The sequence below is a fragment of the Oryctolagus cuniculus genome, chromosome 13 (genome assembly GCF_964237555.1).
Source record: "Oryctolagus cuniculus chromosome 13, mOryCun1.1, whole genome shotgun sequence".
Classification (NCBI taxonomy): Eukaryota; Metazoa; Chordata; class Mammalia; order Lagomorpha; family Leporidae; genus Oryctolagus; species Oryctolagus cuniculus.
The window spans coordinates 52,825,494-52,852,273 of NC_091444.1; the positions used below are offsets into that span (position 1 = coordinate 52,825,494).

At 41.2% G+C, this 26,780-nt stretch overlaps 1 protein-coding gene across 1 annotated transcript in view; it reads left to right on the forward strand.

Annotated features, from left to right (window-relative positions):
• The window catches only part of MAP3K21 (mitogen-activated protein kinase kinase kinase 21), a 76,248-nt gene that overhangs the window by 27,990 nt on the left and 21,478 nt on the right, over positions 1-26,780 (forward strand). The window contains exons 4-5 of the mRNA XM_002717355.5: positions 884-1,059; positions 10,715-10,955. Coding sequence (XP_002717401.2) covers positions 884-1,059; positions 10,715-10,955 — 417 coding nt within the window. The remainder of the gene's footprint in view (positions 1-883; positions 1,060-10,714; positions 10,956-26,780) is intronic.

Genomic DNA, 26,780 nt, shown 5'->3' on the forward strand with positions numbered 1-26,780 from the left:
ATTTGTGCAGCCTTTGTTTTGTGTGTGGGGTCAAGGAGAATTGCTCATTAGAAAAGACATAACCAAGAAGTAATTTCTGTGATGCCAATTTTCAAAAGCTTTTAAGAGATTCTGCCATTTCAAGAATTAGAAAGCTTGTCTTTGATCTGAAGTGTTAAGTAAAGTTTTGATGAACTAAGTAACTTAAAAACGATCCAGTTTTATCAGTGACTCATTTATATACAAAACCCAACTGAATGGTAATAAAGTTTTCACCGAGTACACTTGTAGTTCAAACACGATATTGATTTGGCTCCAGATCTGCTCTTTTAAATTTAACCTAATGATCAAAAATGTTTTACAACCTTAACTGGTGTGGTTTTGCCATGACCTTGTCTATTTGATCCTTATCTTTTAAAAATTAACTCACTCTTTTTTGTAAGTAGCAAGTTACCTTACTTGGTTATTAGACTATTTCTTAGAACTTCTCTTGTGATTATAACATTTCAGAGAGGCTTTCTTGAGCTGGCTTATGTATATAACTGTATCAGATAATTATCAGGCACAGCAGCTTTGGGCTGGAAACACGGAGTTCATGACAAGGTGTGGAAAGCATGTGTGCATCTATTACGTGTGGTATAATGTAGACAAGACTAGCTATATTTAATAGTACTATGCATGCCTCTGATGTGCACACTGTCTGAAAGAAAGCATTTTGGTTTTTCAGATCATAAAATCAAATCTTCAAGAAAGGTGGTGCTATAGACATTGGCTTCTGTTAGAAGGACAGGCATAAAATTGCATTTCTGTTTCAGTGCAGAACATTGTCTGGAGGCTCTGGTGGCTTGGAGATAACCTGCACTGTGCAGAGAGATGGAATTACTGTGATTCTTGTTTATTTTAGAATGCTGGGAACAAGACCCTCATATTCGCCCATCATTTGCCTTAATTCTTGAACAGCTGACTGCTATTGAAGGGGCAGTGATGACTGAAATGCCTCAGGAATCTTTTCATTCCATGCAAGATGACTGGAAACTGGAAATTCAACAAATGTTTGATGAGTTAAGAACAAAGGAAAAGGTGAGAGAGCTTTTTTTTTTTTAATATTTGTAGGTTAAGATTCTCTTATTCTATGTATTATTTTAAAGATTTATTCATTTTATATGCAAGTCAGAGTCAGAGAGGTAGAGACAAAGAGAGACCGAGCTCAGCCAGAACTGAGCCGATCTGAAGCCAGGAATCAGGAGCTTCTCCCAGGTCTCCCACACGTGTGCAGGGGCCCAAGCACTTGGTCATCTGCTGCTGCTTTCTCAGGAGCATTACCAGGGAGCTGAACTGGAAATGGAGCAGCTGGGACACAAACCAGCACTTTATGGAATGCAGCGATGTAGATGGTGACTTTACCTGCTATACCACAGCTCCAGCCCCAAGAGAGAGATGTCTAATTACATAATATAATCAGTTATGAGCATCCTGGAAACTATGACCCAAGAGGCACTGTTAGCGTTATTCTAAAATATTTTCAGATATCAGTGTTTCTTGATTTCTTCCTTCAGATTAAAAATAAAAACAATCAGAAGTGTACTCAAAATGAATAATTGGGAGAATAAAGCTTTTTTATTTGTGGACCTTTCCAATGTTTAAAAAAGGAGAGACAATAGCATAATAAACCGTTTGTATGCATTAACCAGATTCAATCATTGTCATAATCATTTTAGCATTTTATTCATTTTCTCTTCCCTGTTATCATGGTTTTAAAGTATGTACTTATTTATGTGAGAGAATGAGAGAGTTCCCACGAGCTGGTTCACTCTCAAAAGATGCAACAGCTGGACTTGGGCCAGGCTCAAGCTTTAGAGCCAGGGACTCAATACAGGTCTCTCATATGGATGTCAAGAATCCAATTACTTGAGCCTCCCCCCTCCCCCCCCCCAATTACCTTCTGCCTCCCAGGGTCTGCATTAGCAGGAAGCTACAGTTGGGAGTGGAGCTGAGACTCTTAACACAGGGATGTGGATGTCTAAACTGCCAGGCCAAACACCTACCTACCCTTGCCGTATTTTAAACTGGAGAATTTTAAATCATATCCTAGATTCATATCATTTTACCTGTAAGTGCTTCACTGTGTATTTCTAATTGGTTAGAATATTTTAGAATAACTTTCTTGCCATTGCTCTATTAAATGATTAACAATAATATCTTACATGGTCCATGTTGAAATGTTACAAAGATTTTTTTAAAAATATTTATTTATTTGAAAGAGTTAGAGAGAGAAGGAGAAGCAGAGAGAGAGAGAGGTCTTCCATCCTCTGGTTCACTTCCCAATTGGCCACAACCACTGGAGCTACGCCAATCCGAAGTCAGGAGGTCTCCCATGCAGATGCAGGAGCCCAGTGACTTGGGTTATCTTCCACTGCTTTCCCAGGCCACAGCAGAGAGCTGGATCAAAAGTGGAGCAGCCAGGTCTCGAACTGGCACTCATGGGATGCCAGCACTGCAGGCAGTGGCTTCACCTGCTACACCACAGTGCTGGCCCCCACAAAGATCTTTTATAGTTGACTTTATGGTTGATTTGGGCAGATTTTGTACAAGATCTTTGTGCTGTTTTTCATTACATGTTATAAAGTCTCTTGAAGTTCTCTCCTATTTGCCTCTTCTTATTTCCAAGACTCTTACTTTATTGGAGAAACCAGGAGAATGCATACATTTTGAACTCTTTAACAGAATGATTTGTGTTTGGTTCATAAATTTCAAGGGGGAAAAAATAAGCCTGTATGTTAAACATACAGATACCACAGTGCACTTGCAAAGAGAACTATGGGAGGTAAAAACATGCCTAATTAGAAGGCAGAAAAGTTCAGCAGTGAGTTGACTTGGCATGGTCACTTTAGAATGGTGACAATTACTTTAAAAAAAAAAAGATTATTTATTTGAATGGCAGAGTTACAGAGAAGCAGAGAGAAAGAGAGAGAGAGAGAGAGGTCTTCCATCCACTGGTTCACTCCCAAATGACCACAATGGCTGGAGCTGAGCTGATCCAAAGCCAGGAGTGTGGAGCTTTTTCCAGATCTCCCAAGCGGGTGCAAGGACCCAAGGAATTGGACCATCTTCCACTGCTTTCCTAGGCCATAGCAGAGAGATGGATTGGAAGTGGAGCAACTGGGACTCACTCAAACTTGTGGTGCCCGTATGGGGTGCTGGCATTGCAGGTGGCAGCTTTACCTGCTATGCCACAGCACTGACTCCAAATAGTGACAATTACTATTAAAGGGCACTGAAGACCTCTTCATTCAATTCATAGAATGTACTGTTTTCATAATATTTTTAATATTTTTATTTGTTTGAAAGGCAGAGTTACTAAGATAGAGACAGAGATCAGTGCTCTGGTATACCCCCTATATGACCTCACTTACCAGGTCTGGGCCAGGCTGAAGCCAGCAGCCAGGAGCTTCATCTGGGTCTCCCTCATGGGTACAGGGACCCAAGCACTTGGGCCATCTTTTACCACTTTCCTGGGGCCATTAGCAGTGAGCTGGTTCGGAAGTGGCTCAGCTGGGACACGAAATGGTGCCCACATGGAATGTCTGCATCACAGGCAGTGACTTAACCTGCTGTGCCACAGTGCACATTCCTTCATAGCATCTATTTAATTAAAGACATTTTTGTGGTACATGGGCACTTTGATAAATCTCATCTGAAGTGTATAATAGTTCAATAGTTTTAATTCTTCTGTTGTACATACAGTGTTTGCACATGTATAATTATAACATGTTGAAGTACAATGTTTTAAATTATTGATTACCTTATATTAACTCACATAATCTTCTGGAAAGAAATTTTTTTATACCATACACTTGTGTTGCTAAGCTAATAGAATTCTTTTTAGGCAGGGGATTTTACTTTGTTTCAATAAAGTGTTCATTTGTTTATTTGTTAATATAGAATGTTGGCATGTACTACTCATAGAATCATAGCTAAGACTAAACTTCCCATGTTAAAGTTGTGAAGTATGGCTTTGCATGATTTCATTAGACATTCACACTGAAGGCTCATAGCCAACCTGGTAGTTACAGTGCATAAAGTTTAACATCATGCTCCAGTATAGATAAATCTAATACTGGGTAGATTCAAGTGAGTTGCAGAAGAATAGTTACATTATATACCACTTACACAAATATGAAACAGAACTATTCCAGTGTACAAAAAAAGGGATGGAAGTATAGGCAGGGGCAGGAACACACCAATTTAGTGAGCAGCAGATCTGAGGAAGCAGGGGATAGGATCAGAGTATGGTGCACAAGGGCCTTGAGCAGCTCTGAGACACATGTAAAAATTCAGCATCTATTAAATATCCGTGACATATGCACAGGTGTTTTGTACTTTAAAATGGTTAAGAAATATTGGTTAGACAGAAGAATGGCTGCTCAAGTCATTCTTCAAGAAATCAATGTGAAGGTAATTTCACTCTCTTGCTTCGACGTTTTGGGGTTTTCTAAGTTTAAAATTATGGCCCAGCTAAGTACAACCCAAGACCGTGGCACCACTAATACATACATAGAATTTGTCAGTAAGAAAAACTAACCCAGGTTGCCCTGGTCAGAACACGCCCACAGCATTCTGAGTGACCCTGAGCGCCTCCCAAGGACAGAGGCCCAGAAGGCAGGGAGCCTGGAAATCTGAGTACTTGGAGAACAGAAGTAGCCCAGCCTGGGGCCAGGAAGGTCCGGCTAATGCTGCCCTCCAGTGCTGGGAGGCCTTCCAAGTAGAGGAGGGAGGAAAGAAGTTGCACATTGTCTCTGGGTTTGGAGGTAATGACCTCAAGGTGAATGCCTTAGAAAATGTGAGTGGACTTGGGCTGAGGCTGAGGCTGAGGCTGAGGCCCAGTCCCAGGGAGTTCCAGGAACCTTGCTTGGAATGCTGGGAAGCCGCCCACTGGGTGACACTTTAACTCCTGCAGTTCTTTCAAGGATTACATTCGTGATGCCACTGAAACTTGAACACGTTACTTAAAATGACAAGGAAAAGACTTTTTATTTTAAGAAAACATTTCTCCAAATTACTTTCAGGAATTCTAAAAGTAAGTGTTTAATCACAAACAAATATATTTGGGGGACTGGAAAGTCCTTTGAGGAAAAACAAAGCTGTAAATCAGAATTTAAATTTGGAATGGATGTGATGTGTATATGTTTTTAATTATTTGTGAAGCTGTAAGATATAGCCAGACCAGTGAATTAATTCTTTTTTTTTTAATTTTATTTATTTATTTGAAAGGTAGAGTTACAGACAGTGAGAGGGAGAGACAGAGAGAAAGGTCTTCCGTCCATTGGTTCACTCTCCAATGGCCGCAACGTCCAGAGCTGCGCTGATCTGAAGCCAGGAGCCAGGTGCTTCTTCCCGATCTCCCATGCGGGTGCAGGGGCCCAAGGGCTTGGGCGATCTTCTACTGCTATCCTAGGCCACAGCAGAGAGCTGGATTGGAAGAGGAGCAACCAGGACTAGAACCAGCACCCATATGGGATGCTAACACTGCAGGTGGAGGATTAACCTACTGCGCCATAGCGCTGGCCCCCAGTGAATTCATTCTTAACTACATGTGGCCTAAAAACAAAAGCAGGCTTCAAGAACATGTGTCAGCTCTCTCCATTTTGTGGTGTGTGTTACACTTTAAAAAATTTTTTTTTGTTTTAAAACTACTTTTTTTTTAAAAAAAGATTTTATTTATTTGAGAGATAGAGTTACAGACAGTGAGAGGGAGACAGAGTTCTAAACCATTGGTTCACCCCCCAGTTGGCTGCAACAGCTGGAGCTGTGCTGATCTGAAGCCAGGAGCCAGGCTTTTCTTCCCAGTCTCCCATATGGGTGCCGGGACCCAAGGACTTGGGCCATCTTATACTGCTTTCTCAGGCTATAGCAGAGAGCTGGATGGGAAGTGGAACAGCTGGGACTCGAACTGGTGCCCATATGGGATGCTGGTGCCACAGGCAGAGGATTAACCTACTGCATCATGGTGTCAGCCCTGTGTGTTATACTTTTCATTGATTTTTGAGCTATCCTTTAATGGTGTCTTTTTTCTTTTTATTTGATTTTTATGCATTACTCCTTGAAGAGTGTTTAGAGTATCTTGTGAACCTTTTAATTTGCAGTTGAAAAATATGTAATACTTTTTTTTTACATAAATGTTTCTTTTTTTTTTAACACATATTTATTTATTGGAAAGGCAGAGTTACAGAGAGGCAGACACAGAGGTGCAGGGAGATCTTCCATCTGCTGGTTTACTCCCCAAATGGCCACAACAGTTGGATTTGGGCTGATCCAAAGCAGGAGCCAGGAGCTTCTTTGTGGTCTCCCACGTGGGTGCAGGGGCCCAAGCACTTGGGCCATCTTCTACTGCTTTCCCAGGCCATAGAAGAGAGCTGGATCAGAAGTAGAGCAGCCAGGTCATGAACCAGCGCCCATATGAGATGTTGGCCACTGCAGGTGGTGGCTTTACCAGCTATGCCACAGCACCAGCCCCATTTTTTTTTTTCCTAAGATTTATTTGCATAAAGCTTTCTAACTGCATCTTTTTGAAGGAATAGAAAGTACAGTGTATGTGCCCTATCTCCCTTTCTTGTTGACTGATTACTTAAAGTAGGAGGCGTCAGACTTGGAATTAATGGTCAGTAACTTGGCTGTGGTCTGTGTTATTCAGTAAACTGCAACCTCCATAGATACCAGGTCCTCCCTAAATTCCTGGCTTCTTATCTCGGAGTGTCTGTCTGTGTGCGTTCTGTGCCTGCACCTGTCTTTGAACCACTATGTGAAGGCATACCATTGTTAATGATTAACAGCCCCTGTCAGGGAGCCGGATTGGCTATTACTAGAGTAGCCTGTGCCAGGCAGTTCAGTATCATTGCTAGTAATCTCATCAATCAGAAGTATTGTTTTGTGTGCTTCATAATCTCTAAGTATTCAAAAGATTTTAATGCTGCAGATGCTGCCCCCCCAATTTTTTTACTTTTGACTATTTAAAAATTTATTTTGAAGAAAGATTATTTTGTTGCTTTCTTTTCTATCTTATTTTTTTTGTACTCTTAGGCAAGTAATTTTTTTTAAATTCATGAAGTTGTTGCAAGGGGAATCATTTTATGTTGGAATTTGGCATTAAAGATGGTTTCTTCCTCAGTTACCATAGTAACCTACTAAAAAGCCCCAGTTGAATTTCCTGCCCTTATCTCGTTCTTAGGCCATTTCATTTAACAATAACTAATTGGATTAATGTCAGCACCACTGAAAAGTAATATCTTAACAAAACAGTGGATAATAATGAGTTACAAATTGGAAGTTTACTGGAAATTATCCATGTCCCCAGATATACTACATTAAAATCTCCTGTTTGTCCAGACCAGTTGGAGAAATGCAGCAGTTAAGAAACAGATTACAAAATTATTCTTAGTATATAACATTTTCCTTCCTTTTCAAGAAATAAATTCTCATTTATGTCTGGCATAAAGAAAAAAATACCAGTTTATTCTAGAAATTAGATTTTGCTGGTTCATATTATCAGAAGCAGAGTAGCTTGAACATCAATTGGTGTAAAGTAATTCTCCTGAAGTTTTGTTTGTATGAAAAAACTTAATTCAAAGGATATTTCAAAACTGAATCTCAGTCCACTTTGGTAGAATTACTAGAAATTCAGAATTAGACTTGAACAAAATAATTTCTGTGTTGTTAGCACTTCCAGTTTCTCCATGAGATTTATTTGTGGGAGGATGGTCTTCCATGTGTGTTTTGTTTTACATGACAGGTGGACTCCGAATACTCTTTAGGTCCATCCACAGAAGTCCAAGGCATTAGTAGCCTTGAATTGACCTTTTAGTCACATGATTTGACTAGTTTCTTCCATATACCTCCATCCTGCAGTCTGTCTTTCATTTTATTTTCTCACTTTTTTTTTTTAAAGATTTATTTATTCGAGAGTCACAGTTACACAGAGAGAAAAGGAGAGACAGAGAGAGGTCTTCCATCTACTGGTTCATTCCCCAATTGGCCACAACGGCCGGAGCTGCGCCAATCTGAAGCCAGGAGCCAGGAACTTCTTCCAGGTCTCCTGTGCGGGTGCAGGGACCCAAGCACTTGGGCCATCTTCTACTGCTTTCCCAGGCTATAGCAGAGAGCTGGATCAGTAGAGGAGCAATTGGGACTCGAACCAGCACCCATATGGGATGCCAGCACTGCAGGCGGCTTAACCTGATACACCACAGTGCCGGCCCCTTTTCTCACTTTTTTTTTTTAATAATTAAAGATATATTTATTTATTTGAAAGGCAGAGTTAGAGAGAGAGAGAGAGAGATTGAGAGAGATTCCATTTACTGGTTTACTCCCTGACTGGCTACAATGGCCAGCTCTGACCAGGCCAAAACCAGGAGTTTGGAACTCCATCTGGGTCTCCCACATGTGTGGCAAGGACCCAAGCACTCAGACCATTTAGGCTGCTTTCCCGGCTGCATTGGCAGGGAGCTGGATTGGAAGTACAGCAACCAGGACTGTTACTGGCAGTCTTATGAGATGCTGGCGTCATAGGCAGTGGCTTAACCTGCTGTGCCACCATGCTGGCCCTCCTTGCAGTGTTTCCCTATGGATTGGTATGGTGAGGTGGCCTACTGAGAGCACTGCCTGGTTATATAAAGTAGGATATATTTGTACCACACTCATAGTGCTAGGTGCTCACAGACCAAATCTCCACCTGAGAAGGGATCTACAACATCAAACAAAGATTGTGTTGTTGGGGATCTTTATGATTAAATTTTCCTGGAGCACTGTTGAGAAAAATCTGCAGATGCCTTGATCTCTATGGAAGAGCTTTCTGTTCTGTGAAGAACAAAAAGCAGTTTGGCTAACAGGAACCTTTACATCTGTAGTAAAGAAGAGCATACTTCACAGAAACGAAATAAGAATGGTCATGTACGGGCTAAGTGTTGTGGCACAGCAGGTGAAGTCACCACTCAGTTTGCCCACATCCCCTATTGGAGTGCCCGAGTTCAAGTTCCACCTCTGTTTTCCATGTAGCTTCCTGCCAGTGTGCACCCCCAGAGACAGCCGATGATGGCGTAAGTACCTGGGTACCTGCCATCTACATGGGAGACCTGGAGGCTCCTGGCTTCAGCCTGACCTGTCCTGGTGGTTGTAGGCATTTAAGAAGTGAACCAATAGATGGAAGATTCTCTCTCTTGCTCTCTCCCTTTCAAATAAAAACCAAGTAACTTAACAAATGGACCTATCTGTGGTTTTAAATCTCTTTATAGTTCTCAATTTTACTTCTAGATAGCTTTTTTCTAATAGGAATAAAAGTACTTTTTAATGATAGATGTTCTAATCTCAGAGGTTCATTAATTCTAAAGTTTTGCTTTAATCAGTAAGTGGAGGAACTTCCATTAGTTCTTTCATGAGATGTCTTGTAAAGTGATAACTTTCCTTATGTCCCACTTTTTAATATAATCCTGAAAAGTTCTTTGTTACTGAATTTATTTTCTTTTGGCTCATGATTTCAGAGGTGTCGCATTTTAATTTCCAACAGGCTTTTAGGTGACACCTATTACCTTAGCTTTGTTTATTCCCTCGGTGTCTTCACCAAGACGTTTTATTCCCTAAGCAAACTCTTAACATGTTCTGAAGGAAGTCCCCAAATAAAGAATTGCAAGTAAAGAATTGCAGTCTTCTGTAATTAGAATAATTATATTTTAATTAGTTGAGCTCTAATTTTTAGCTTTATTTTAAAATATGTCATTCACGTGTGTACTTTGTTACTGTGTGTTATGTACATATTATTTTTTAATTTTAATTTTTTATTTATATGAAAGAGGAGCGATGCTGTGGCATAGCGGGTAAAGTCATCACCTGCAGCACCGGCATCCCATATGGGTGCCAGTTCTAGTCCCGGCTGCTCCACTTCCAATCCAGCTCTTTGCTATGGCCTGGGAAAGTAGTGGAAGATGGCCCAAGTCCTTGGACCCCTGCACCTGCATGGGAGACTGGGAAGAAGCGCCTGACTCCTGGCTTCAGATCAGCACAGCTCCAGCCATTGCGGCCAATTGAGGAGTGAACCATCGGATGGAAGACCTCTCTCTCTCTCTCTGCCTCTCCTCTCTCTGTGTAACTCTGACTTTCAAATAAATAAATCTTTTTAAAAAAAGAAAAAGAGAGACAGAGACAGAGATGGACAGACAGAGATCTTCCATCTGCTGGCTCACTTCCCAAATGCCGGCAACAGCTGGGGCTGGACCAGCCTGCAGTCAGGAACCTGGAACTCCATCTAGTCACCCACATGGGTAGCAAGGACCAAAGTTCTTGGGTCATCACCTGCCGCCTACCAGGGCACGCATTAGCAGGAAGCTGGAATCAGATGCCCAGCTGGGACTTGAACTCAGACACGCCAGTATTTTCGTATGCACACCCCTAAAGTACATTTGCTGTGTCAGGAGATTCTGAAGGCCAGAGACGGAGAGAGAGAAATGTTAAAATCAGGTGCAGATAGTTTGAGATGCCTCCTTTAGGATCAGAGGAGAATGGAGCCTGTGTGAGGGCTTTGGTTTTCATCTTAGCTAACGCAGCGCTAGACAGGTCCTTAGCTCCTGATTGCCGTGTCCCATGTGGACCAGAGTGACCAGGGGTGGAGCAGTGTCCGTCTGTGTACGGGAACCCGGAGGCCTGACTTCGCCGTGGCGCCTGACGCCTGTGCCCGTGCGTCTCTGCGCAGGAGCTGCGGTCCCGCGAGGAGGAGCTGACACGCGCCGCGCTGCAGCAGAAGTCGCAGGAAGAGCTGCTGAGGCGGCGGGAGCAGCAGCTCGCCGAGCGCGAGATCCACGTGCTGGAGCGCGAGCTCAACATCATGCTCTTCCAGCTGAACCAGGACAAGCCCAACGTGAAGAAGAGGAAGGGCAAGTTTAAGAGAAGTCGGTTAAAGCTCAAAGACGGACATCGGATCAGTCTGCCTTCAGGTATGAATCGATTTGATGTTTCATAAAGATGTTTGTGCCTCATCCTTTTGAGTCTCAGCTGCTTCTGGGCTTCATTCTAACGGGAAAAGCTGGGGAAGTAGGATTCTGAAACTGAAACATTAAGTACCCTCGGTTGACGGCTTAGATGCTGGTCCTGATACAGTGACCTGCGTCCCCACCAGTGAGGCAGCATCGGGAATGCATGGCAGTTGATTGCACAGTCTTTCCCCGTGCTTTCATGCTAATGGGTGGATGATTGATTTATTCCTTTTGAAATCAAAGCCCTGAACAGCATTGTGAAAGTCCAGGACACCTGTGCTGTTGCTATTTTGTGAAAGTCCAGGACACCTGTGCTGTTGCTATTTTGTCGTCATTAATTTTATTACTTCCACAAGGATCTGTAACATTCTCTGACGTCTGAGCTCCTCTGGGACACTGATACTGTTGTTTATCACCTTCAACAAAATATCTCAAGTCCTTCCCTTACTGTCCTGCTTTCATCCAAGGGTTCAAAACCCTCGAGTTACAACAATCCATCAATCTTAGGGAAGCTACTAAAACCATGTGTCAAACATTACTGCATCCCTTTGGTAAGATGATTGGGAGAAACTAAACCAAACAGAAAACAGCAAACATGCATTCATTCATTAAACTAAGTTCTTTAATATTATGTATGGTACCAGATCTCAGGAAAACCTAAATACCCCTACGATGTTTTGTGATTATCTAATACAGGAAGTGTGTTCACAGAACAGGAGCAACTGACACTTTGATAGCATGTGTATTGAATGTCTCTGTGTCTCTGTGTAGATGGGTATTATATGTGTGAGAGTGCTCTTTGTGGATACAAGTATTTTCCTGTGATGTTTGCTAATGGCATGGAGATTGGATTTAAATTATAATGATGACAGCTTTGTTTTATACAGCATGTGTATAAATTGTTTTGTAAAGTACTTAACTACAGCACGCTGTGATGTGTTAGGTCATTGTAGATGCCCTCAACTGGTTAGAAGGTTGCTGGGATGTGATAGTCCTAAGTACTCAGTATACATTTTTGATCATTTGGTTTGATGAGCTGAGGAGAGGCCATGGGTCCTTTATACATTTTATCACTTTTATACATTTTCCATCCCTCTGGAAAGAGAGAGGGTAGTTTTCCAGGTTCTCTTCTGATGTTTGCATATGATGCCAGCTGTCAGTTGCTAATGAAAACTTTTTTATTTATTTATGATGAGTTCTACTTTTAAGCCTGGGTGACAGAGAATTTTTTGTTTATTTGTTTTAAGATCTGAATGGTTTATTTGTAAGGCAGAGAGAGAGAGACAGATAGAATGATAGATATCTTCCATCTGCCGGTATACTTCCCAGATGATTTCAATGGCCAGGGTTGGGCCAGTCTGAAACCAGGAGCCTGGAACTCTGTCTGGGTCACCCATATGGTGGCCCAAGCGCTTGGGCCATCTTCTGCTGTTTTCCCAGGCACACTAGAAGGGAGCAGCCAGGACTCCAGCCAGCACTCACATGGGATGCCCGTATTGAAGGCAGAGGCTTAACCTGCTGTGCCACAACTCTGGCCCCAACACACTTTTGAGAACATGTATGAATTTTCTTTTCCAGTTGTCAGCCTTGTCAGCTTTTTTCTCTCTGTGTTGGGACTGTGCTATAATAATTATATACAGGGTTTCCTTGGATACTTGGGACAAAAGAATAATATGAATCTTAATGGAAAGGGAAATAAACATGGAGAAAAATAAGTAAATAATTCTGATGGTTCTTTCTCTTCGACATAGTGATTAAATATCTTGGTATACCTAAAGCCAAACTTTATCTCTTGTTTTTCTTCTCAAATGTTCCTTGGCTAAGCAGACTAAATATATTTGACTATTTTTGCCAGATTTAAAAAAATTATTGTTTTGTTCTATTTGGGTTTTCTTTTTGTGAAAATAGATGGGAAATTTTTAGGTAATAAATATTTATTTTAATTCATTTGAAAGGCAGAGAGAAGACGAGAAAGAGAATCAGAGAGCTATCTATCTGCTGGTTCACTTACTGTCCAAATGCCTGCAACAGCTGAGGCTGGGCCAGTCTAAAGCCCAGAGCTGGAAACTCATTCATGGTCTCCCACATGAGTGGCAGGGACCCAAGTACTTGATCCATCACCTGCTGCCTCCCAGGGTGTGCATTATGAAGCTGGAATGGAGGACAGTGCAGGGACTCAAACCCAGACATTCTGATATGGAATGTGGGTGACCCAAGCAGCGAATTAACTGCCGTGCCAAGTGCTCTTCTAGATGGGGCATGTTTGTTGTACATTTATTTACTTTATGATGCTTAATAAAAGTTCCCAACTAAAGCATAACCACAAAATCTTTTTTTATCATTTTATTATTATTTTTTATAGAAAGCTTTTGTTTTATAAATATAAGTTTCATAAGTACAACTTTTGGATTAAAGCGATTCTTCCCCCCATACCTGCCCTCCCATCCCCAAACCATCCCATCTCCTATTCCCTAACCTATCCTATTCTTCATTAAGAGTCATTTTTAATTATCTTTATATAGAGATCAACTCTATACTAACAATTTCAACAGTTTGCACCCACACAGACACACAAAGTATAAATACTGTTTGAAGACTAGTTTTACCTTTAATTAACATAGTATAACACATTAAGGACAGAGACCCTACGTGGGGAGTAAGTGCAAAGTGAATCCCATTGTTGATTTAACAACTGACACTCTTATTTATGATGTCAGTGATCACCCGAGGCTTTTATCATGAGCTGCCAAGGCTATGGAAGCCTCTTGAGTTCACAAACTCCGTCATTATTTAGACAAGGCCATAATCAAAGTGGAAGTTCTCTCCTCCCTTCAGAGAAAGTTACCTCCTTCTTTGATCGCCCTTTCTCACAAAATCTACTTTAACATTATTATTCATCATGAAGGAATGAAACTCAGCTTCTGGAATTAAGCCTAAGAGTTACCTCTTCTTCCCACAAGAGGGCACTGCATTATTGTAATACTGATAGCCAATATTGAAACATTTTTTCTCATTAGATTCCTCCAACTCCACCCCCCCTCCTAGATTTACTTGTCAGATATCTCAGATTATGACAGACATCCAGAAAGGGGAATGAGAACTATGAAAATAGTTTGTTGCATCCAATATTATCATCTGCTGGGAAATTCTTTGGGTTATCAAATTCTAGTTCTGTTTAATATTACAGTACTTTGAGAGCAGACATTTGGTGGAGTGGTTATAATGTCACTTGGGATACCTGCATCCCATAGTGGAGTATCTGAGTTCAGGTTCCAGCTCTGCTCCCAGTTCCAGCTTCTTATTGCGGCACACTGAGAGGCAGCAGGTGCTGACTCAGGTATTGGGCCTTTGCCACTCACATGCGAAACTAGAATTGAGTTCTGGGCTCCTGTGTGTTGCAGGCATTTGAGGAGTGAACTAGTGGATGGGAGAGCTCTCTTCTGTCTGTCTCTGCCTTTCAAGAAAATAAGCCTATGTTTAAAAATAAATTTTGGGGCCAGCGCTGTGACGCAGTAGGTTAATCCTCCACTTGCACCGCTAGCATCCCATATGGACGCCGGTTCTAGTCCCGGCTGCTCCACCTCCGATTCAGCTCTCTGCTATGGCCTGGGAAAGCAGTAGAAGATGGCCCAAGTCCTTGGACCCCTGCACCCACATAGGAGACCCCAAGGAGGCTCCTGGCTCCTGGCTTCAGATCGGCTCGGCTTCAGATCGGCTCAGCTCCAGCTGTTGCAGCCATTTGGGAAGTGAGCCAGTGGATGGAAGACCTTTCTCTCTGTCTCTCCCTCTCACTGTTTATAACTACCTCTCAAATAAATAAAGTCTTTTAAAATAAATAAATAAATTTTAAAAGAAATCTGGTACTCTGAAAGAAACATCTGAGAAATGAAGATTGAATGGTTATGCTTTCCCATTAGGGAGTTGCCCTACTGAACTTCTTGGACTCCTTTTGTAGCATTTGGTCTGATATGTAAGTAGTTTAGAGAATGGCTGCGAAACTCCCACAGACTGTTCCTTTGTGTTTGCACCTGTAGGTCTCTCAAAAATATACTAAATGGAATAATTAGTTCATTTGTAATTTTGCCCTTAAGAATCTTATGAGTATGTATAACTATAATGGCTTTTTGCTGGAAAACTCATATATAGTCTTACTCCTGTTTGAATGCCTTCTTGGCTGGTCACCAAATAAGGAACATTAATGCTCAGTATAATCTAGGAACTACATTTTTAATACTATACCTTTGTGATTACTCAATTTCTAAGAATTTATAAAAAGTGTGAATACAGTTGCTATTATTATTTTTTGGCCACTTTAAATTACTCTCTCTGTATTATGTTTGTTTTGAACCAAAGGTGGCTTCTAAAAACAAAGCAAAGAGGTTTTTAGAGATTGCAGAAGTCGGCATTTGTGTCAAGCAGTGGAATTCTAACCTCAAGGACCTGCAAAGGCCACCTGCCTTGGTGTGAGAGTGAGTATGAGAGTGAGAATGAGTGTGCTCAGAGGGGCAGAGCAGGTGTCTCAGCGGGTGCTGTGGAGGAAGGCCCGCTTGCCTGGCACCTTGATCGTCCCACGCAGGCTCTCTGAGCATTGTTAATGAAGTGTCTGTATTTCCACAAAACCTGTGATCATGGGCAGGCCAGTTGCCATTAACAGATAATCTTTTTTTTCCAATTTATTTATTTGAAAGGCAGAATTTTACAGAGAGAAGAGAGAAATCTTCTATCTGCTGGTTCAGTCCCCACATGGCCAGGGCTGGACAAAGCCAAAGCCAGGAGCCTGGAGCTCCATCCTGGTTTCCCATGTGGTAGCTGGCACCCAAGTACTTGGGCCATCCTTTGTTGCTTGCTCGGGAACATTAGCAGAAAGCTGGATCAGAAGCAGAGCAGTGGGGACTAAATGTGGGATAAATATGGGATGCCAGTGTCGCATGTGGCTGCTTCACCTGTTGTGCCATAGTGCCAGCTCTTGATTCAAGTAATTTGTCATCGAGAGGTTGTGGCCTGGTGCCTTCTGATGCAGACTGGAGGGCCTCTCTTGCTGTGAAAGTTCGCTGAGAATTGCTTCTACATGCAGCAGCAGTCCCGTGGCTGGGTGAGCCTTTGTACGTCACTGCCATCTAAAACAGCACTATTTCTTTCTTGCACTGCTTGTTTCCACCACACCAGCTGCCCCAGATCCAGTCCTCACGTCCTCCTGATCTGCTTTCACGGTCTGCTTTTTTTCTCCTTTCACTGCTCTGACTGAAGTTGCCACACTTTCTTCTTTGGTGGGTGGAAGAAATCTCCCAACTGGTACCTCCCTTGCAGGTCACGTCCACCCTGCTCTGTATTTCTCAGCAGTTAACATTAAGCACTGGTCGGATCCTGTAGATAAACCTTGGCACAACTTTCTCATTGAACAAATACTTGAGGCTCTACAGTGTACCAAGTAGTAGGGGTTATGATTCAATAGATATGCCATCTGTACTCAGGTGACTTAGAATTTTAACAAAGAAAATATTATTTCAGCAATGTTTCTTAAGTTCCCTTTATGTGTAAGGTGCTGTCCAGTTTGGAGCAGGACTTGATGTGACAGAGGCTGGACTGCTTGCTGCCCCTACAGGGTTGACATTACATTGGGAGGGGCAGACCTTCGGCTGATAATTAAACCACTGCTCCTTTACTTGCTGTAATTATTAACTCTGGTGAGGGAAAAGTCATATGACAGTGATTAGCACGGGGGGTGTAACCTGGCCTAAGGCTTTCTAAAGAAGTAACAGTTCAGTTGAGACTTTACCTAGGAAGTTTCCAGATACAGAGGGGCAGGAAGGTGAACAGAGTTAGACAAGCACATGCAAAGAAAGCTCAGTTCCTGCCAGGAATTGAAGACGACTAGTGTAGGTGAGACCAGGTGTGACCGGGGTCCAATCTTGCTCTGTTTTATACAACTGGTGAGCCACGAATGGTTTTCACACCTGTCAAGACTTGAAGAAAATCAAAAGAAGAGTAATAATATTTTGTGATTCCTGACATTACATGAAATTCAAAATCCAATATCCATAAATAAAGTTTTACCGAAACCCATTTGTTTTCATACGGTTCAGGGCTCCTTCTTACTACATCAGCAGAGGTGTGTAGCTGCAACAGAGACGGCAAGGCCCACAAATGCCTAAAATATGTCACTTAGAATGTGGCACTTTGCAGAAGAATGCTGAGCCCTAGCCTGGATCCCAGAGAGTGGGGAGAAAATGGGGCAAGATAGGGCTGGAACAGCAGGGGGAACCCTGACTCAGATTTGCAGGGGCTTACAGAGGCTGTTATAGTCGTAATTGGAAGTTTAGGAAGAATGAGAAGCCCTTGAAGGATTTTAAGCAGGGAGTGAGTGACATGGTCAGCCATGCATTTTCTAATGCTTTTATTTTAATTTTAAATTAATGTTTAACAGATTCAGTGTGATTTGTAGATACAATTTTAAGAACATAATATTTACTTCCTCCCTCCCCTCTGTGCCGCCCACCCTCTTTCTTTCTCTCTCTTCTTTTATTGTTTAAGGTAGCATATTTTAAAATTACATTACAGTAAAAGTCTTAATACTTCACAAAATAAAAATTTAACAAGTGAAAAGAAAAAAGGCCTTAGTTTAGTGAGAATATAGACAATGGCTGCAAACAATACTTGAATGGAAAAGTGACCATTTCATCCATATATAGTAAATTTTAATGTAATCAGAAATCATTAACACTATAGTAATATAACGTTTTTAACCACTGATTTGACAATGTTATAAAACAAATTATATAGAACTATATTTGCAGTAATACTGATATATACAGACATTTCTTTTTTTATTCTCTTTTGTTTTTTATATTTTAGCTTCCACATGTAAGGGAGAACATATGGTATTTGTCTTTCTGGGACTGGCTTGTTTCACTCAACATTTTGCTGCAAATTATCAAATTTCATTCTTTTTTATAGCTGAATAATTCCATTGTGTATATATACACCACATTTTCTTTATCCATTCATCTGATGATGGACACTTTGGTGGTTGATTCCAGATTTTGGCTATTGTGACCGTGCTGCTGTAAATATTGTGGTGCAGGTATCTGTTTGACATTGTGTTCAAGTCTTTTGGGTTTATCCCCAGTAGTGGGATTGCTGGATCAAATGGCAAGTCTATTTCTAGTTTTTTAAGTAAACTCCACACTTTTCCACAGTGGCTGTACTAATTGACATTCCCACCAACAGCGTATCAGTGTTCCCCTTTGTCCACATACTTGCCAGCATTTGTTATTCTCTGTGTTTTGTATTTTAGCCATTCTGACATGGATGAGGTGATACCTCATTGTGATTTTGATTTTGATTTTCCTAATGGCTAGTGGTGTTGAACATTTTTTCACATATTTGTTGGCTATTTGTATTTCTTCTTTTGAGAACTGTCTATTGAAATCCTTTACTCATTTCTTATCTGGATTGATTTTTTGTTGTTGTTGTTGAGTTTTCTAAGTTGCTGATATATTAAAGATATTAATCTTTTGTCACCTGGTTTATAAATATTTTTTCCCATTCTGTTGAATGTCTCTTCACTCTCTTCACTTGTTTCCTTTGCTGTGCAAAAGCTTCTGAGTTTGATATAGCCCCAGTTGTTTGGTTTTGCTTTTGTTGCCTGTGTTTTAGGGGTCTTGTCCAAGAAGTTGTCTCTTATACCAATGTCTTGGAGTGTTTCCCCTACGTTTTCTTCTAACAACTTCACAGACTCAGGTCTTAAATTTAAGTCTTTGATCCATCTTGAGTTGATTTTTGCATTTGGTGAGAGGTATAGATCTAATTTCATTCTTCTCCCTATATACATCCAGTTTTGCCAGCACCATTTATAGAAGAGATTATTCTTACTCCACTGAGCATTTTTGTCAAAAATCAGTTGGCTGCATATATGAGGATTGATTTCTGGGCTCTATTCTGTTCCATTGATTTATGTTTTGGTTTTTATGCCAGTACCAAGCTGCTTTAATTACTGTAGCTTTGAGTATGCTTTGAAATCAGGAATTGTGATGTCTCCAGCTTGGTTTTTCTTGCTCAGGATTGCTTTGGCTATTCTAGGTCTTTTGTCATTCCATGTGAATTTTAGGATTGTTTTTTTTTTTTTTAAACTTTTATTTAATGAATATACGTTTCAAAAGTACGAATAATGGATTACTATGGCTTCCCCCCCATACCGTCCCTCCCACCCACAACCCTCCCCTTTCCTACTCCCTCTCCCCTTCCATTCACATCAAGATTCATTTTCGATTATCTTAATATACAGAAGATCAGCTTAGTATACATTAAGTAAGGATTTCAACAGTTTGCTCCCACACAGAAACATAAAGTGAAAAATAATAGATGATTTTTTTTTAATGATGATGAAATCAGATCAGACCTATTGTCATGTTTAATCCCAGTGAGAGTCAAGTTGGGAGTTGATAGTTTCTTTTCTTTTCTTTTCTTTTTTTTTCTTTTTTTTTTTTTTTACAGAGGATCAGTTTAGTATGCATTAAGTAAAGATTTCAACAGTTTGCACCCCCATAGAAACACAAAGTGAAATATATTATTTGAGTACTCGTTATAGCATTAAATCTCAATGCACAGCACATTAAGGACAGAGATCCTACATGAGGAGTAAGTGCACAGTGACTCCTGTTGTTGACTTTACCAATTGACACTCCTGTCTATGGCATCAGTAATCTCCCTATGCTCCAGTCATGAGTTTCCAAGGCTATGGAAGCCCCTTGAGTTCTCCGACTCTTATCTTGTTTAGACAAGGTCATAGTCAAAGTGGAGGTTCTCTCCTCCCTTCAGAGAAAGGTACCTCCTTCTTTGAAGACCTGTTCTTTCCACTGAGATCTCACTCACAGAGATCTTTTGCCAGAGTGTCTTGGCTTTCCATGCCTGAAATACTCTCATGGGCTTTTCAGCCAGATCTGAATGCCTTTAGGGCTGATTCTGAGGCCAGAGTGCTATTTAGGGCATCTGCCATTCTATGAGTCTGCTGAGTATCTCACTTCCCATGTTGGATCACTCTCCCCTTTATTTATTCTATCGGTTAGTGTTAGCAGGTACTAGACTTGCTTATGTGCTCCCTTTGACTCTTAGTCCTTTCATTATGATCAATTGCGAACTGAAATTGATCACTTGGACTAGTGAGATGGCATTGGTACATGCCACCTTGATGGGATTAAATTGGAGTCCCCTGGTATGTTTCTAACTCTACCATTTGGGGCAAGTCAGCTTGCGCATGTCCCAAATTATATATCTCTTCCCTCTCTTATTCCTACTCTTATGTTTAACAGGGATCACATTTCAGTTAAATTTCAACACTTAAGAATAACTGTGTATTAATTACAGAATTAAACCAGTCATATTAAGTAGAACAGACAAAAAAAATACTAAGAGGGATAATGTATTAAGTTGTTCATTAACAGTCAGGGCTATGCTGATCAAGTCACCGTTTCCCATAGTGTCCATTCCACTTCAGGAGGTTTCCTTTTTGGTGTTCAGTCAGTTGTCACCGATCAGGGAGAACACATGGTATTTGTCCCTTTGGGACTGGCTTATTTCACGCAGCATGATGTGTTCCAGATTCCTCCATTTTGTTGCAAATGACTGGATTTCGTTGTTTCTTACTGCGGTATAGTATTCTAAAGAGTACATATCCCATAATTTCTTTATCCAGTCTACCGTTGATGGGCATTTAGGTTGGTTCCAGGTCTTAGCTATTGTGAATTGTGCTGCAATAAACATTAGGCTGCAGACCGCTTTTTTGTTTGCCAATTTAAATTCCTTTGGGTAAATTCCAAGGAGTGGGATGGCTGGGTCGAACGGTAGGGTTATCTTCAGGTTTCTGAGGAATCTCCAGACTGACTTCCATAGTGGCTTGACCAGTTTGCATTCCCACCAACAGTGGGTTAGTGTCCCTTTTTCCCCACATCCTCGCCAGCATCTGTTGTTGGTAGATTTCTGCATGTGAGCCATTCTAACCGGGGTGAGGTGGAACCTCATTGTGGTTTTGATTTGCATTTCTCTGATTGCTAATGACCTTGAACATTTTTTCATGTGCCTGTTGGCCATTTGGATTTCCTCTTTTGAAAAATGTCTATTGAGGTCCTTGGCCCATCTCTTAATTGGGTTGTTGGTTTTGTTTTTGTGGAGTTTCTTGATCTCTTTGTAGATTCTGGTTATTAACCCTTTATCTGTTGCATAGTTTGCAAATATTTTTTCCCATTCTGTCGGTTGTCTCTTCACTCTCCTGACTGTTTCTTTTGCAGTACAGAAACTTCTCAATTTGATGCAATCCCAATAGTTAATTTTGGCTTTGACTGCCTGTGCCTCCCGGGTCTTTTCCAGAAACTCTTTGCCTGTGCCAATATCTTGAAGGGTTTCTCCAATGTTCTCTAGTAACTTGATGGTGTCAGGTCGTAGATTTAGGTCTTTAATCCATGTTGAGTGGATTTTTGTGTAAGGTGTAAGGTAGGGGTCTTGCTTCATGATTCTGCACGTGGAAATCCAATTTTCCCAGCACCATTTATTGAATAGACTGTCCTTGCTCAAGGAATTAGTTTTAGATCCTTGATCAAATATAAGTTGGCTGTAGATGTTTGGGTTGATTTCTGGTATTTCAATTCTGTTCCATTGGTCTATCCATCTGTTTCTGTACCAGTACCATGCTGTTTTGATTACAACTGCCCTGTAGTATGTCCTGAAATCTGGTATTGTGATGCCTCCGGCTTTGTTTTTGTTGTACAAGATTGCTTTAGCTATTCGAGGTCTCTTGTGCCTCCATATAAATTTCAGCACCAATTTTTCCAGATCTGAGAAGAAGGTCTTCGGTATCTTGATTGGTATTGCATTGAATCTATAAATTGCTTTTGGGAGAATGGACATTTTGATGATATTGATTCTTCCAATCCATGAGCATGGAAGATTTTTCCATTTCTTGGTATCCTCTTCTATTTCTTTCTTTAAGGTTTTGTAATTTTCATCGTAGAGATCTTTAACGTCCTTGGTTAAGTTTATTCCAAGGTATTTGATTGTTTTTGTAGCTATTGTGAATGGGATTGATCTTAGAAGTTCTTCCTCAGCCATGGCATTGTCTGTGTATACAAAGGCTGTTGATTTTTGTGCATTGATTTTATACCCTGCTACTTTGCCAAACTCTTCTATGAGTTCCAATAGTCTCTTGGTAGAGTTCTTTGGGTCCCCTAAATAAAGAATCATGTCATCTGCAAAGAGGGATAGTTTGAGTTCTTCCTTCCCAATTTGTATCCCTTTAATTTCTTTTTCTTGCCTAATAGCTCTGGCTAGAACCTCCAGAACTATATTGAATAGCAGTGGTGAGAGTGGACATCCCTGTCTGGTCCCAGATCTCAGTGGAAATGCTTCCAACTTTTCCCCATTCAATAGGATGTTGGCTGTGGGTTTTTCATAGATTGCTTTGATTGTATTGAGGAATGTTCCTTCCAAACCCAGTTTGCTTAGAGTTTTCATCATGAACGGGTGTTGTATTTTATCAAATGCTTTCTCGGCATCTATTGAGAGAATCATATGGTTTTTCTTCTGCAGTCTGTTAATGTGGTGTATCACATTGATTGTCTTGCGCACATTAAACCATCCCTGCATACCAGGGATAAATCCCACTTGGTCTGGGTGGATGATCTTTCTGATGTGTTGGTGCATTCTATTGGCGAGAATTTTATTGAGGATTTTTGCATCTATGTTCATCAGGGATATTGGTCTGTAATTCTCTTTCAGTGCTGCATCTTTTCCCGGCTTAGGAATTAAGGTGATGCTGGCTTCATAGAAAGAATTTGGGAGGATTCCCTCTTCTTCAATTGTTCTGAATAGTTTGAGAAGAATTGGAGTTAGTTCTTCTTTAAATGTCTGGTAGAATTCAGCAGTGACTCCATCTGGTCCTGGGCTTTTCTTTGTTGGGAGGGCCTTTATTACTGTTTCAATTTCTGTCTCAGTTATGGGTCTGTTTAGGTTTTCGATGTCTTCCTGGTTCAATTTAGGTAGGTTGCATGTGTCCAGGAATCTATCCATTTCTGATAGGTTTCCCTGTTTGCTGGCATACAAGTCCTTGTAGTAATTTCTGATGATTCTTTTTATTTCTGTGGTGTCTGTTGTTACATTTCCTTTTTCATCTCTGATTTTATTGATTTGGGTCTTTTCTCTTCTTTTTTTAGTTAGTTGGGCCAATGGGGTGTCAATTTTGTTTATTTTTTCAAAAAACCAGCTCTTCGTTTGGCTGATTTTTTGTAATGTTTTTCTTGATTCAATCCTGTTGATTTCTTCTCTGATTTTAATTATTTCTCTTCTCCTACTAGATTTGGGTCTGGTTTGCTGTAGGTTTTCTAGATCCTTGAGGTGAATAGAAAGCTCATCTATTTGGTGCCTTTCCAATTTCTTGATGTAGGCACCTATTGATATAAACTTTCCTCTTAACACTGCTTTTGCTGCGTCCCATAAGTTTTGGTATGTTGTGCTGTTATCCTCATTTACTTCCAGAAATTTTTTGATTTCTCTTTTGATTTCTTCTATGACCCATTGTTCATTCAGGAGCATGTTGTTCAATCTCCATGTGTTTGCGTATGCTCTAGGGATTCCTGAGTTGTTCATTTCCAACTTCATTCCTTTATGGTCTGAGAAGCTGCATGGTATGATTCTAATTCTTTTGAATTTGCTGAGACTTGCTTTATGGCCTAGTATGTGGTCAATCCTAGAGAAGGTTCCATGTACTGCTGAGAAGAATGTATAATCTTTAGCTGTAGGATTGAAAGTTCTGTATATATCTGTTAGATCCATTTGGGCTATAGTGTCGTTTAAATCTACTGTATCCTTGTTGATCTTCTGTCCTATTGATCTGTCTATTTCTAAGAGTGGAGTATTGAAGTCCCCCAGTACTATTGTATTGGGGTCTAAGTCTCCCTTTAAGTCCGTTAACAAATCTTTTAGATAAACCGGTGCCCTGTAGTTAGGTGCATATACATTGATAATTGTTATATCTTCCTGTTGAATTGATCCCTTAATCATTATGTAGTGTCCCTCTTTGTCTCTCTTAACGGTTTTTGTGGTAAAGTTTATGGTGTCTGATATTAAGATGGCTACGCCTGCTCTTTTTTCATTTCTGTTGGCATGGTATATCTTTTTCCAGCCTTTCACTTTCAGTCTGTATGGATCTTTGTTGGAAAGATGTGTTTCTTGTAAGCAGCAAATAGATGGGTTTTGTCTTTTAACCCAATCAGCCAAACGGTGTCTTTTAACTGGACAGTTCAGGCCATTCACGTTCAATGTGACTAATGATAAGTGGTAACTTTGCCCTGCCATTTGCCAAAGATAAGTTCTAATATATGCTTTGAATTCCCTGTGATCTTTTGCTGTGAGCTTTCCTTCCTTGGTTTCCTTCCTTTACCTTCTTTCATATTGATGACCGTGTTTCTTTGTTTCTGTGTGTAACACATCTTTAAGCATCTTTTGCAGGGCTGGACGAGTGGCAACAAATTCTTTCAATTTCTGTTTGTTATGAAAAGTCTTTATTTCACCTTCATTCACAAATGATAGTTTTGCAGGATATAATATTCTGGGCTGGCAGTTGTTCTCTCTTAGTACCTGGGCTATATCTCGCCATTCCCTCCTAGCTTGTAGAGTTTCTGATGAGAAGTCAGCTGTGAGTCTGATTGGAGATCCTCTGAGAGTAATCTGACGTTTCTCTCTTGCACATTTTGTGATCTTTTCTTTATGTTTCACTGTGGAGAGTTTAATTACAACGTGTCGTGGTGAGGGTCTCTTTTGGTCGTGTTTATTAGGGGTTCTGTGAGCTTCCTGTACTAGGATTTCTCTGTCCTTCTCCAAACCTGGGAAATTTTCTGCTAATATCTCACTAAAAAGGCCTTCTAATCCTTTCTCCCTCTCCATGCCTTCAGGAACTCCTAGAACCCGAATGTTGGGTTTTTTAATAGTATCCTGAAGATTCCCGACAATATGTTTTAGATTTCTAATTTCCTCGTCTTTTCTTTGGTCTGACTGTATCCTTTCCTGTTCTCTGTCTTCTAAGTCCGATATTCTCTCTTCTGCTTCTCCCATTCTGTTTGTAAGGCTCTCTATTGTGTTTTTCATTTGATCTATTGAATTCTTCACTTCAGTCACTATCCCAGTTTCCTGTTGTACTAGTTGTTTCGTTTCATTTTGATTCCTCCTTAATATTTCATTTTCACGAGAGAGATTTTCTATCTTGTCCATTAAGGATTTCTGTAGTTCAAGAATTTGTTTTTGAGAGCTTCTTAATGTTCTTATCAAATTTTTGAGATCTGCTTCTTGCATTTCTTCTATGTCATCATCCTCATAATCTTGAATTGGGGTGTCTTTTTCATTTGAGGGCTTCATGGTGACTTCCTTGTTTTTATTACCTTGGTTTTTGCGTTTGTTATTTGTCATATTGGAGATATTTGGTTTCTTCACTGTGGTGCTTTTTCTTGTTATACTATGACTCTAGATTAAGTGGACTATCTGTTTTTGATGGAGCCTTAGGGCTTGAGATGGGTGTGGCCTGAGAGCTCTGTTTGGTGTGCCAAAGGTGACACTCCCAGGTTAGGCGTGGTAAACCTCTCTCTCTCTCTCTCTCTCTCTCTCTCTCTCTTTTTTTTGATTCAAAAGGGAAGTTATTCTGCACAGCTGAACGAAGTTGGAGGTAGTTAGCAGGCAAATGATATACCCACAGGAGCCAGAGATCAGAAGCTCTTTCCCAAGGACCACACAGGGAATCTGTTCGGCCCTTAGAGTGGGCTCAAATTCTCCTTCAGTCTCCCACTGGGTTGCCAAAGTTACGGAATTGTAGCGTCTCTGGAGAGTGCTCACGTGAATTCCGTGAGTTCTCTCCCCCACCGTCTCTTTTTTCACAGTCTCAGTTCAGTAGCACCATAAATTTACTAGGTCCTAATCTCCTGTTAATTCGCCCCGCCCAGAGTCAGGTTTTTCTGCTAGGCTCAGGGCCGGTGCAGACCTGAGGTCGCTCTGCTTATGACGTATGTCCAAGATGGCGCCTGCTCTTTGTCTTGCTCGCCCTTGAGAGGTGAGCGGAGAGAGAGAAACCCGTGTCCGTACCAGTCACCTTTTTTTTTTTCCCTCTCTCTCTCTTCCAGTTAGCTTGGTGAAGTCCCCCCCGCCCCGGGGGTCGTTCCCTCTAGTCTCCTCTCTCCGCTTGCCTGCTGGTGTTTCGGGTTATTGAGGTTCGGCTCACCTCGCGTTCCAGCGCTGGTGTGTTGAGTCTGCCGCTGGTGTCCCGAACTGTGGGCTCCCACGCTCTCCACGCAGGTCTGCTCCCCTTCCAGCGCCGATGTGTGGACTCGGAGCCCTGGACGTCCCAAGTCTCCCCGCTGTTGCACTCCCCTTCGAGCACTTGCGCGCAGACCCTGCAGCTTGCGCAGCTCAGTCCCGCGGCTCGGTCCTGCGGCTCGGCTTTCGCGCGCGGTGGGCGACCTTGTTCTCCCAGTAGGTCCTCCGATTCACGCCCACTGGATCCAGAAGAGTTTTGTCTGCAATATTTTCCTGGTTCTTTTTTCTGAGGCTACCGTAACTCCCCTTTTATTAAGCTAAATTTTCCCGGACTATCGGTGCGCGCCCTCACTGTTCCGCCATCTTGGCTCCGCCCGAGGATTGTTTTTTGTAACTCTGTGAAGAATGTCATTGGTATTGTGCTAGGAATTGCATTGAGGCTGTAAATTGCTTTAGGTAATATAGACATTTTGATAACATTGATTCTTCCATTCCATGAAC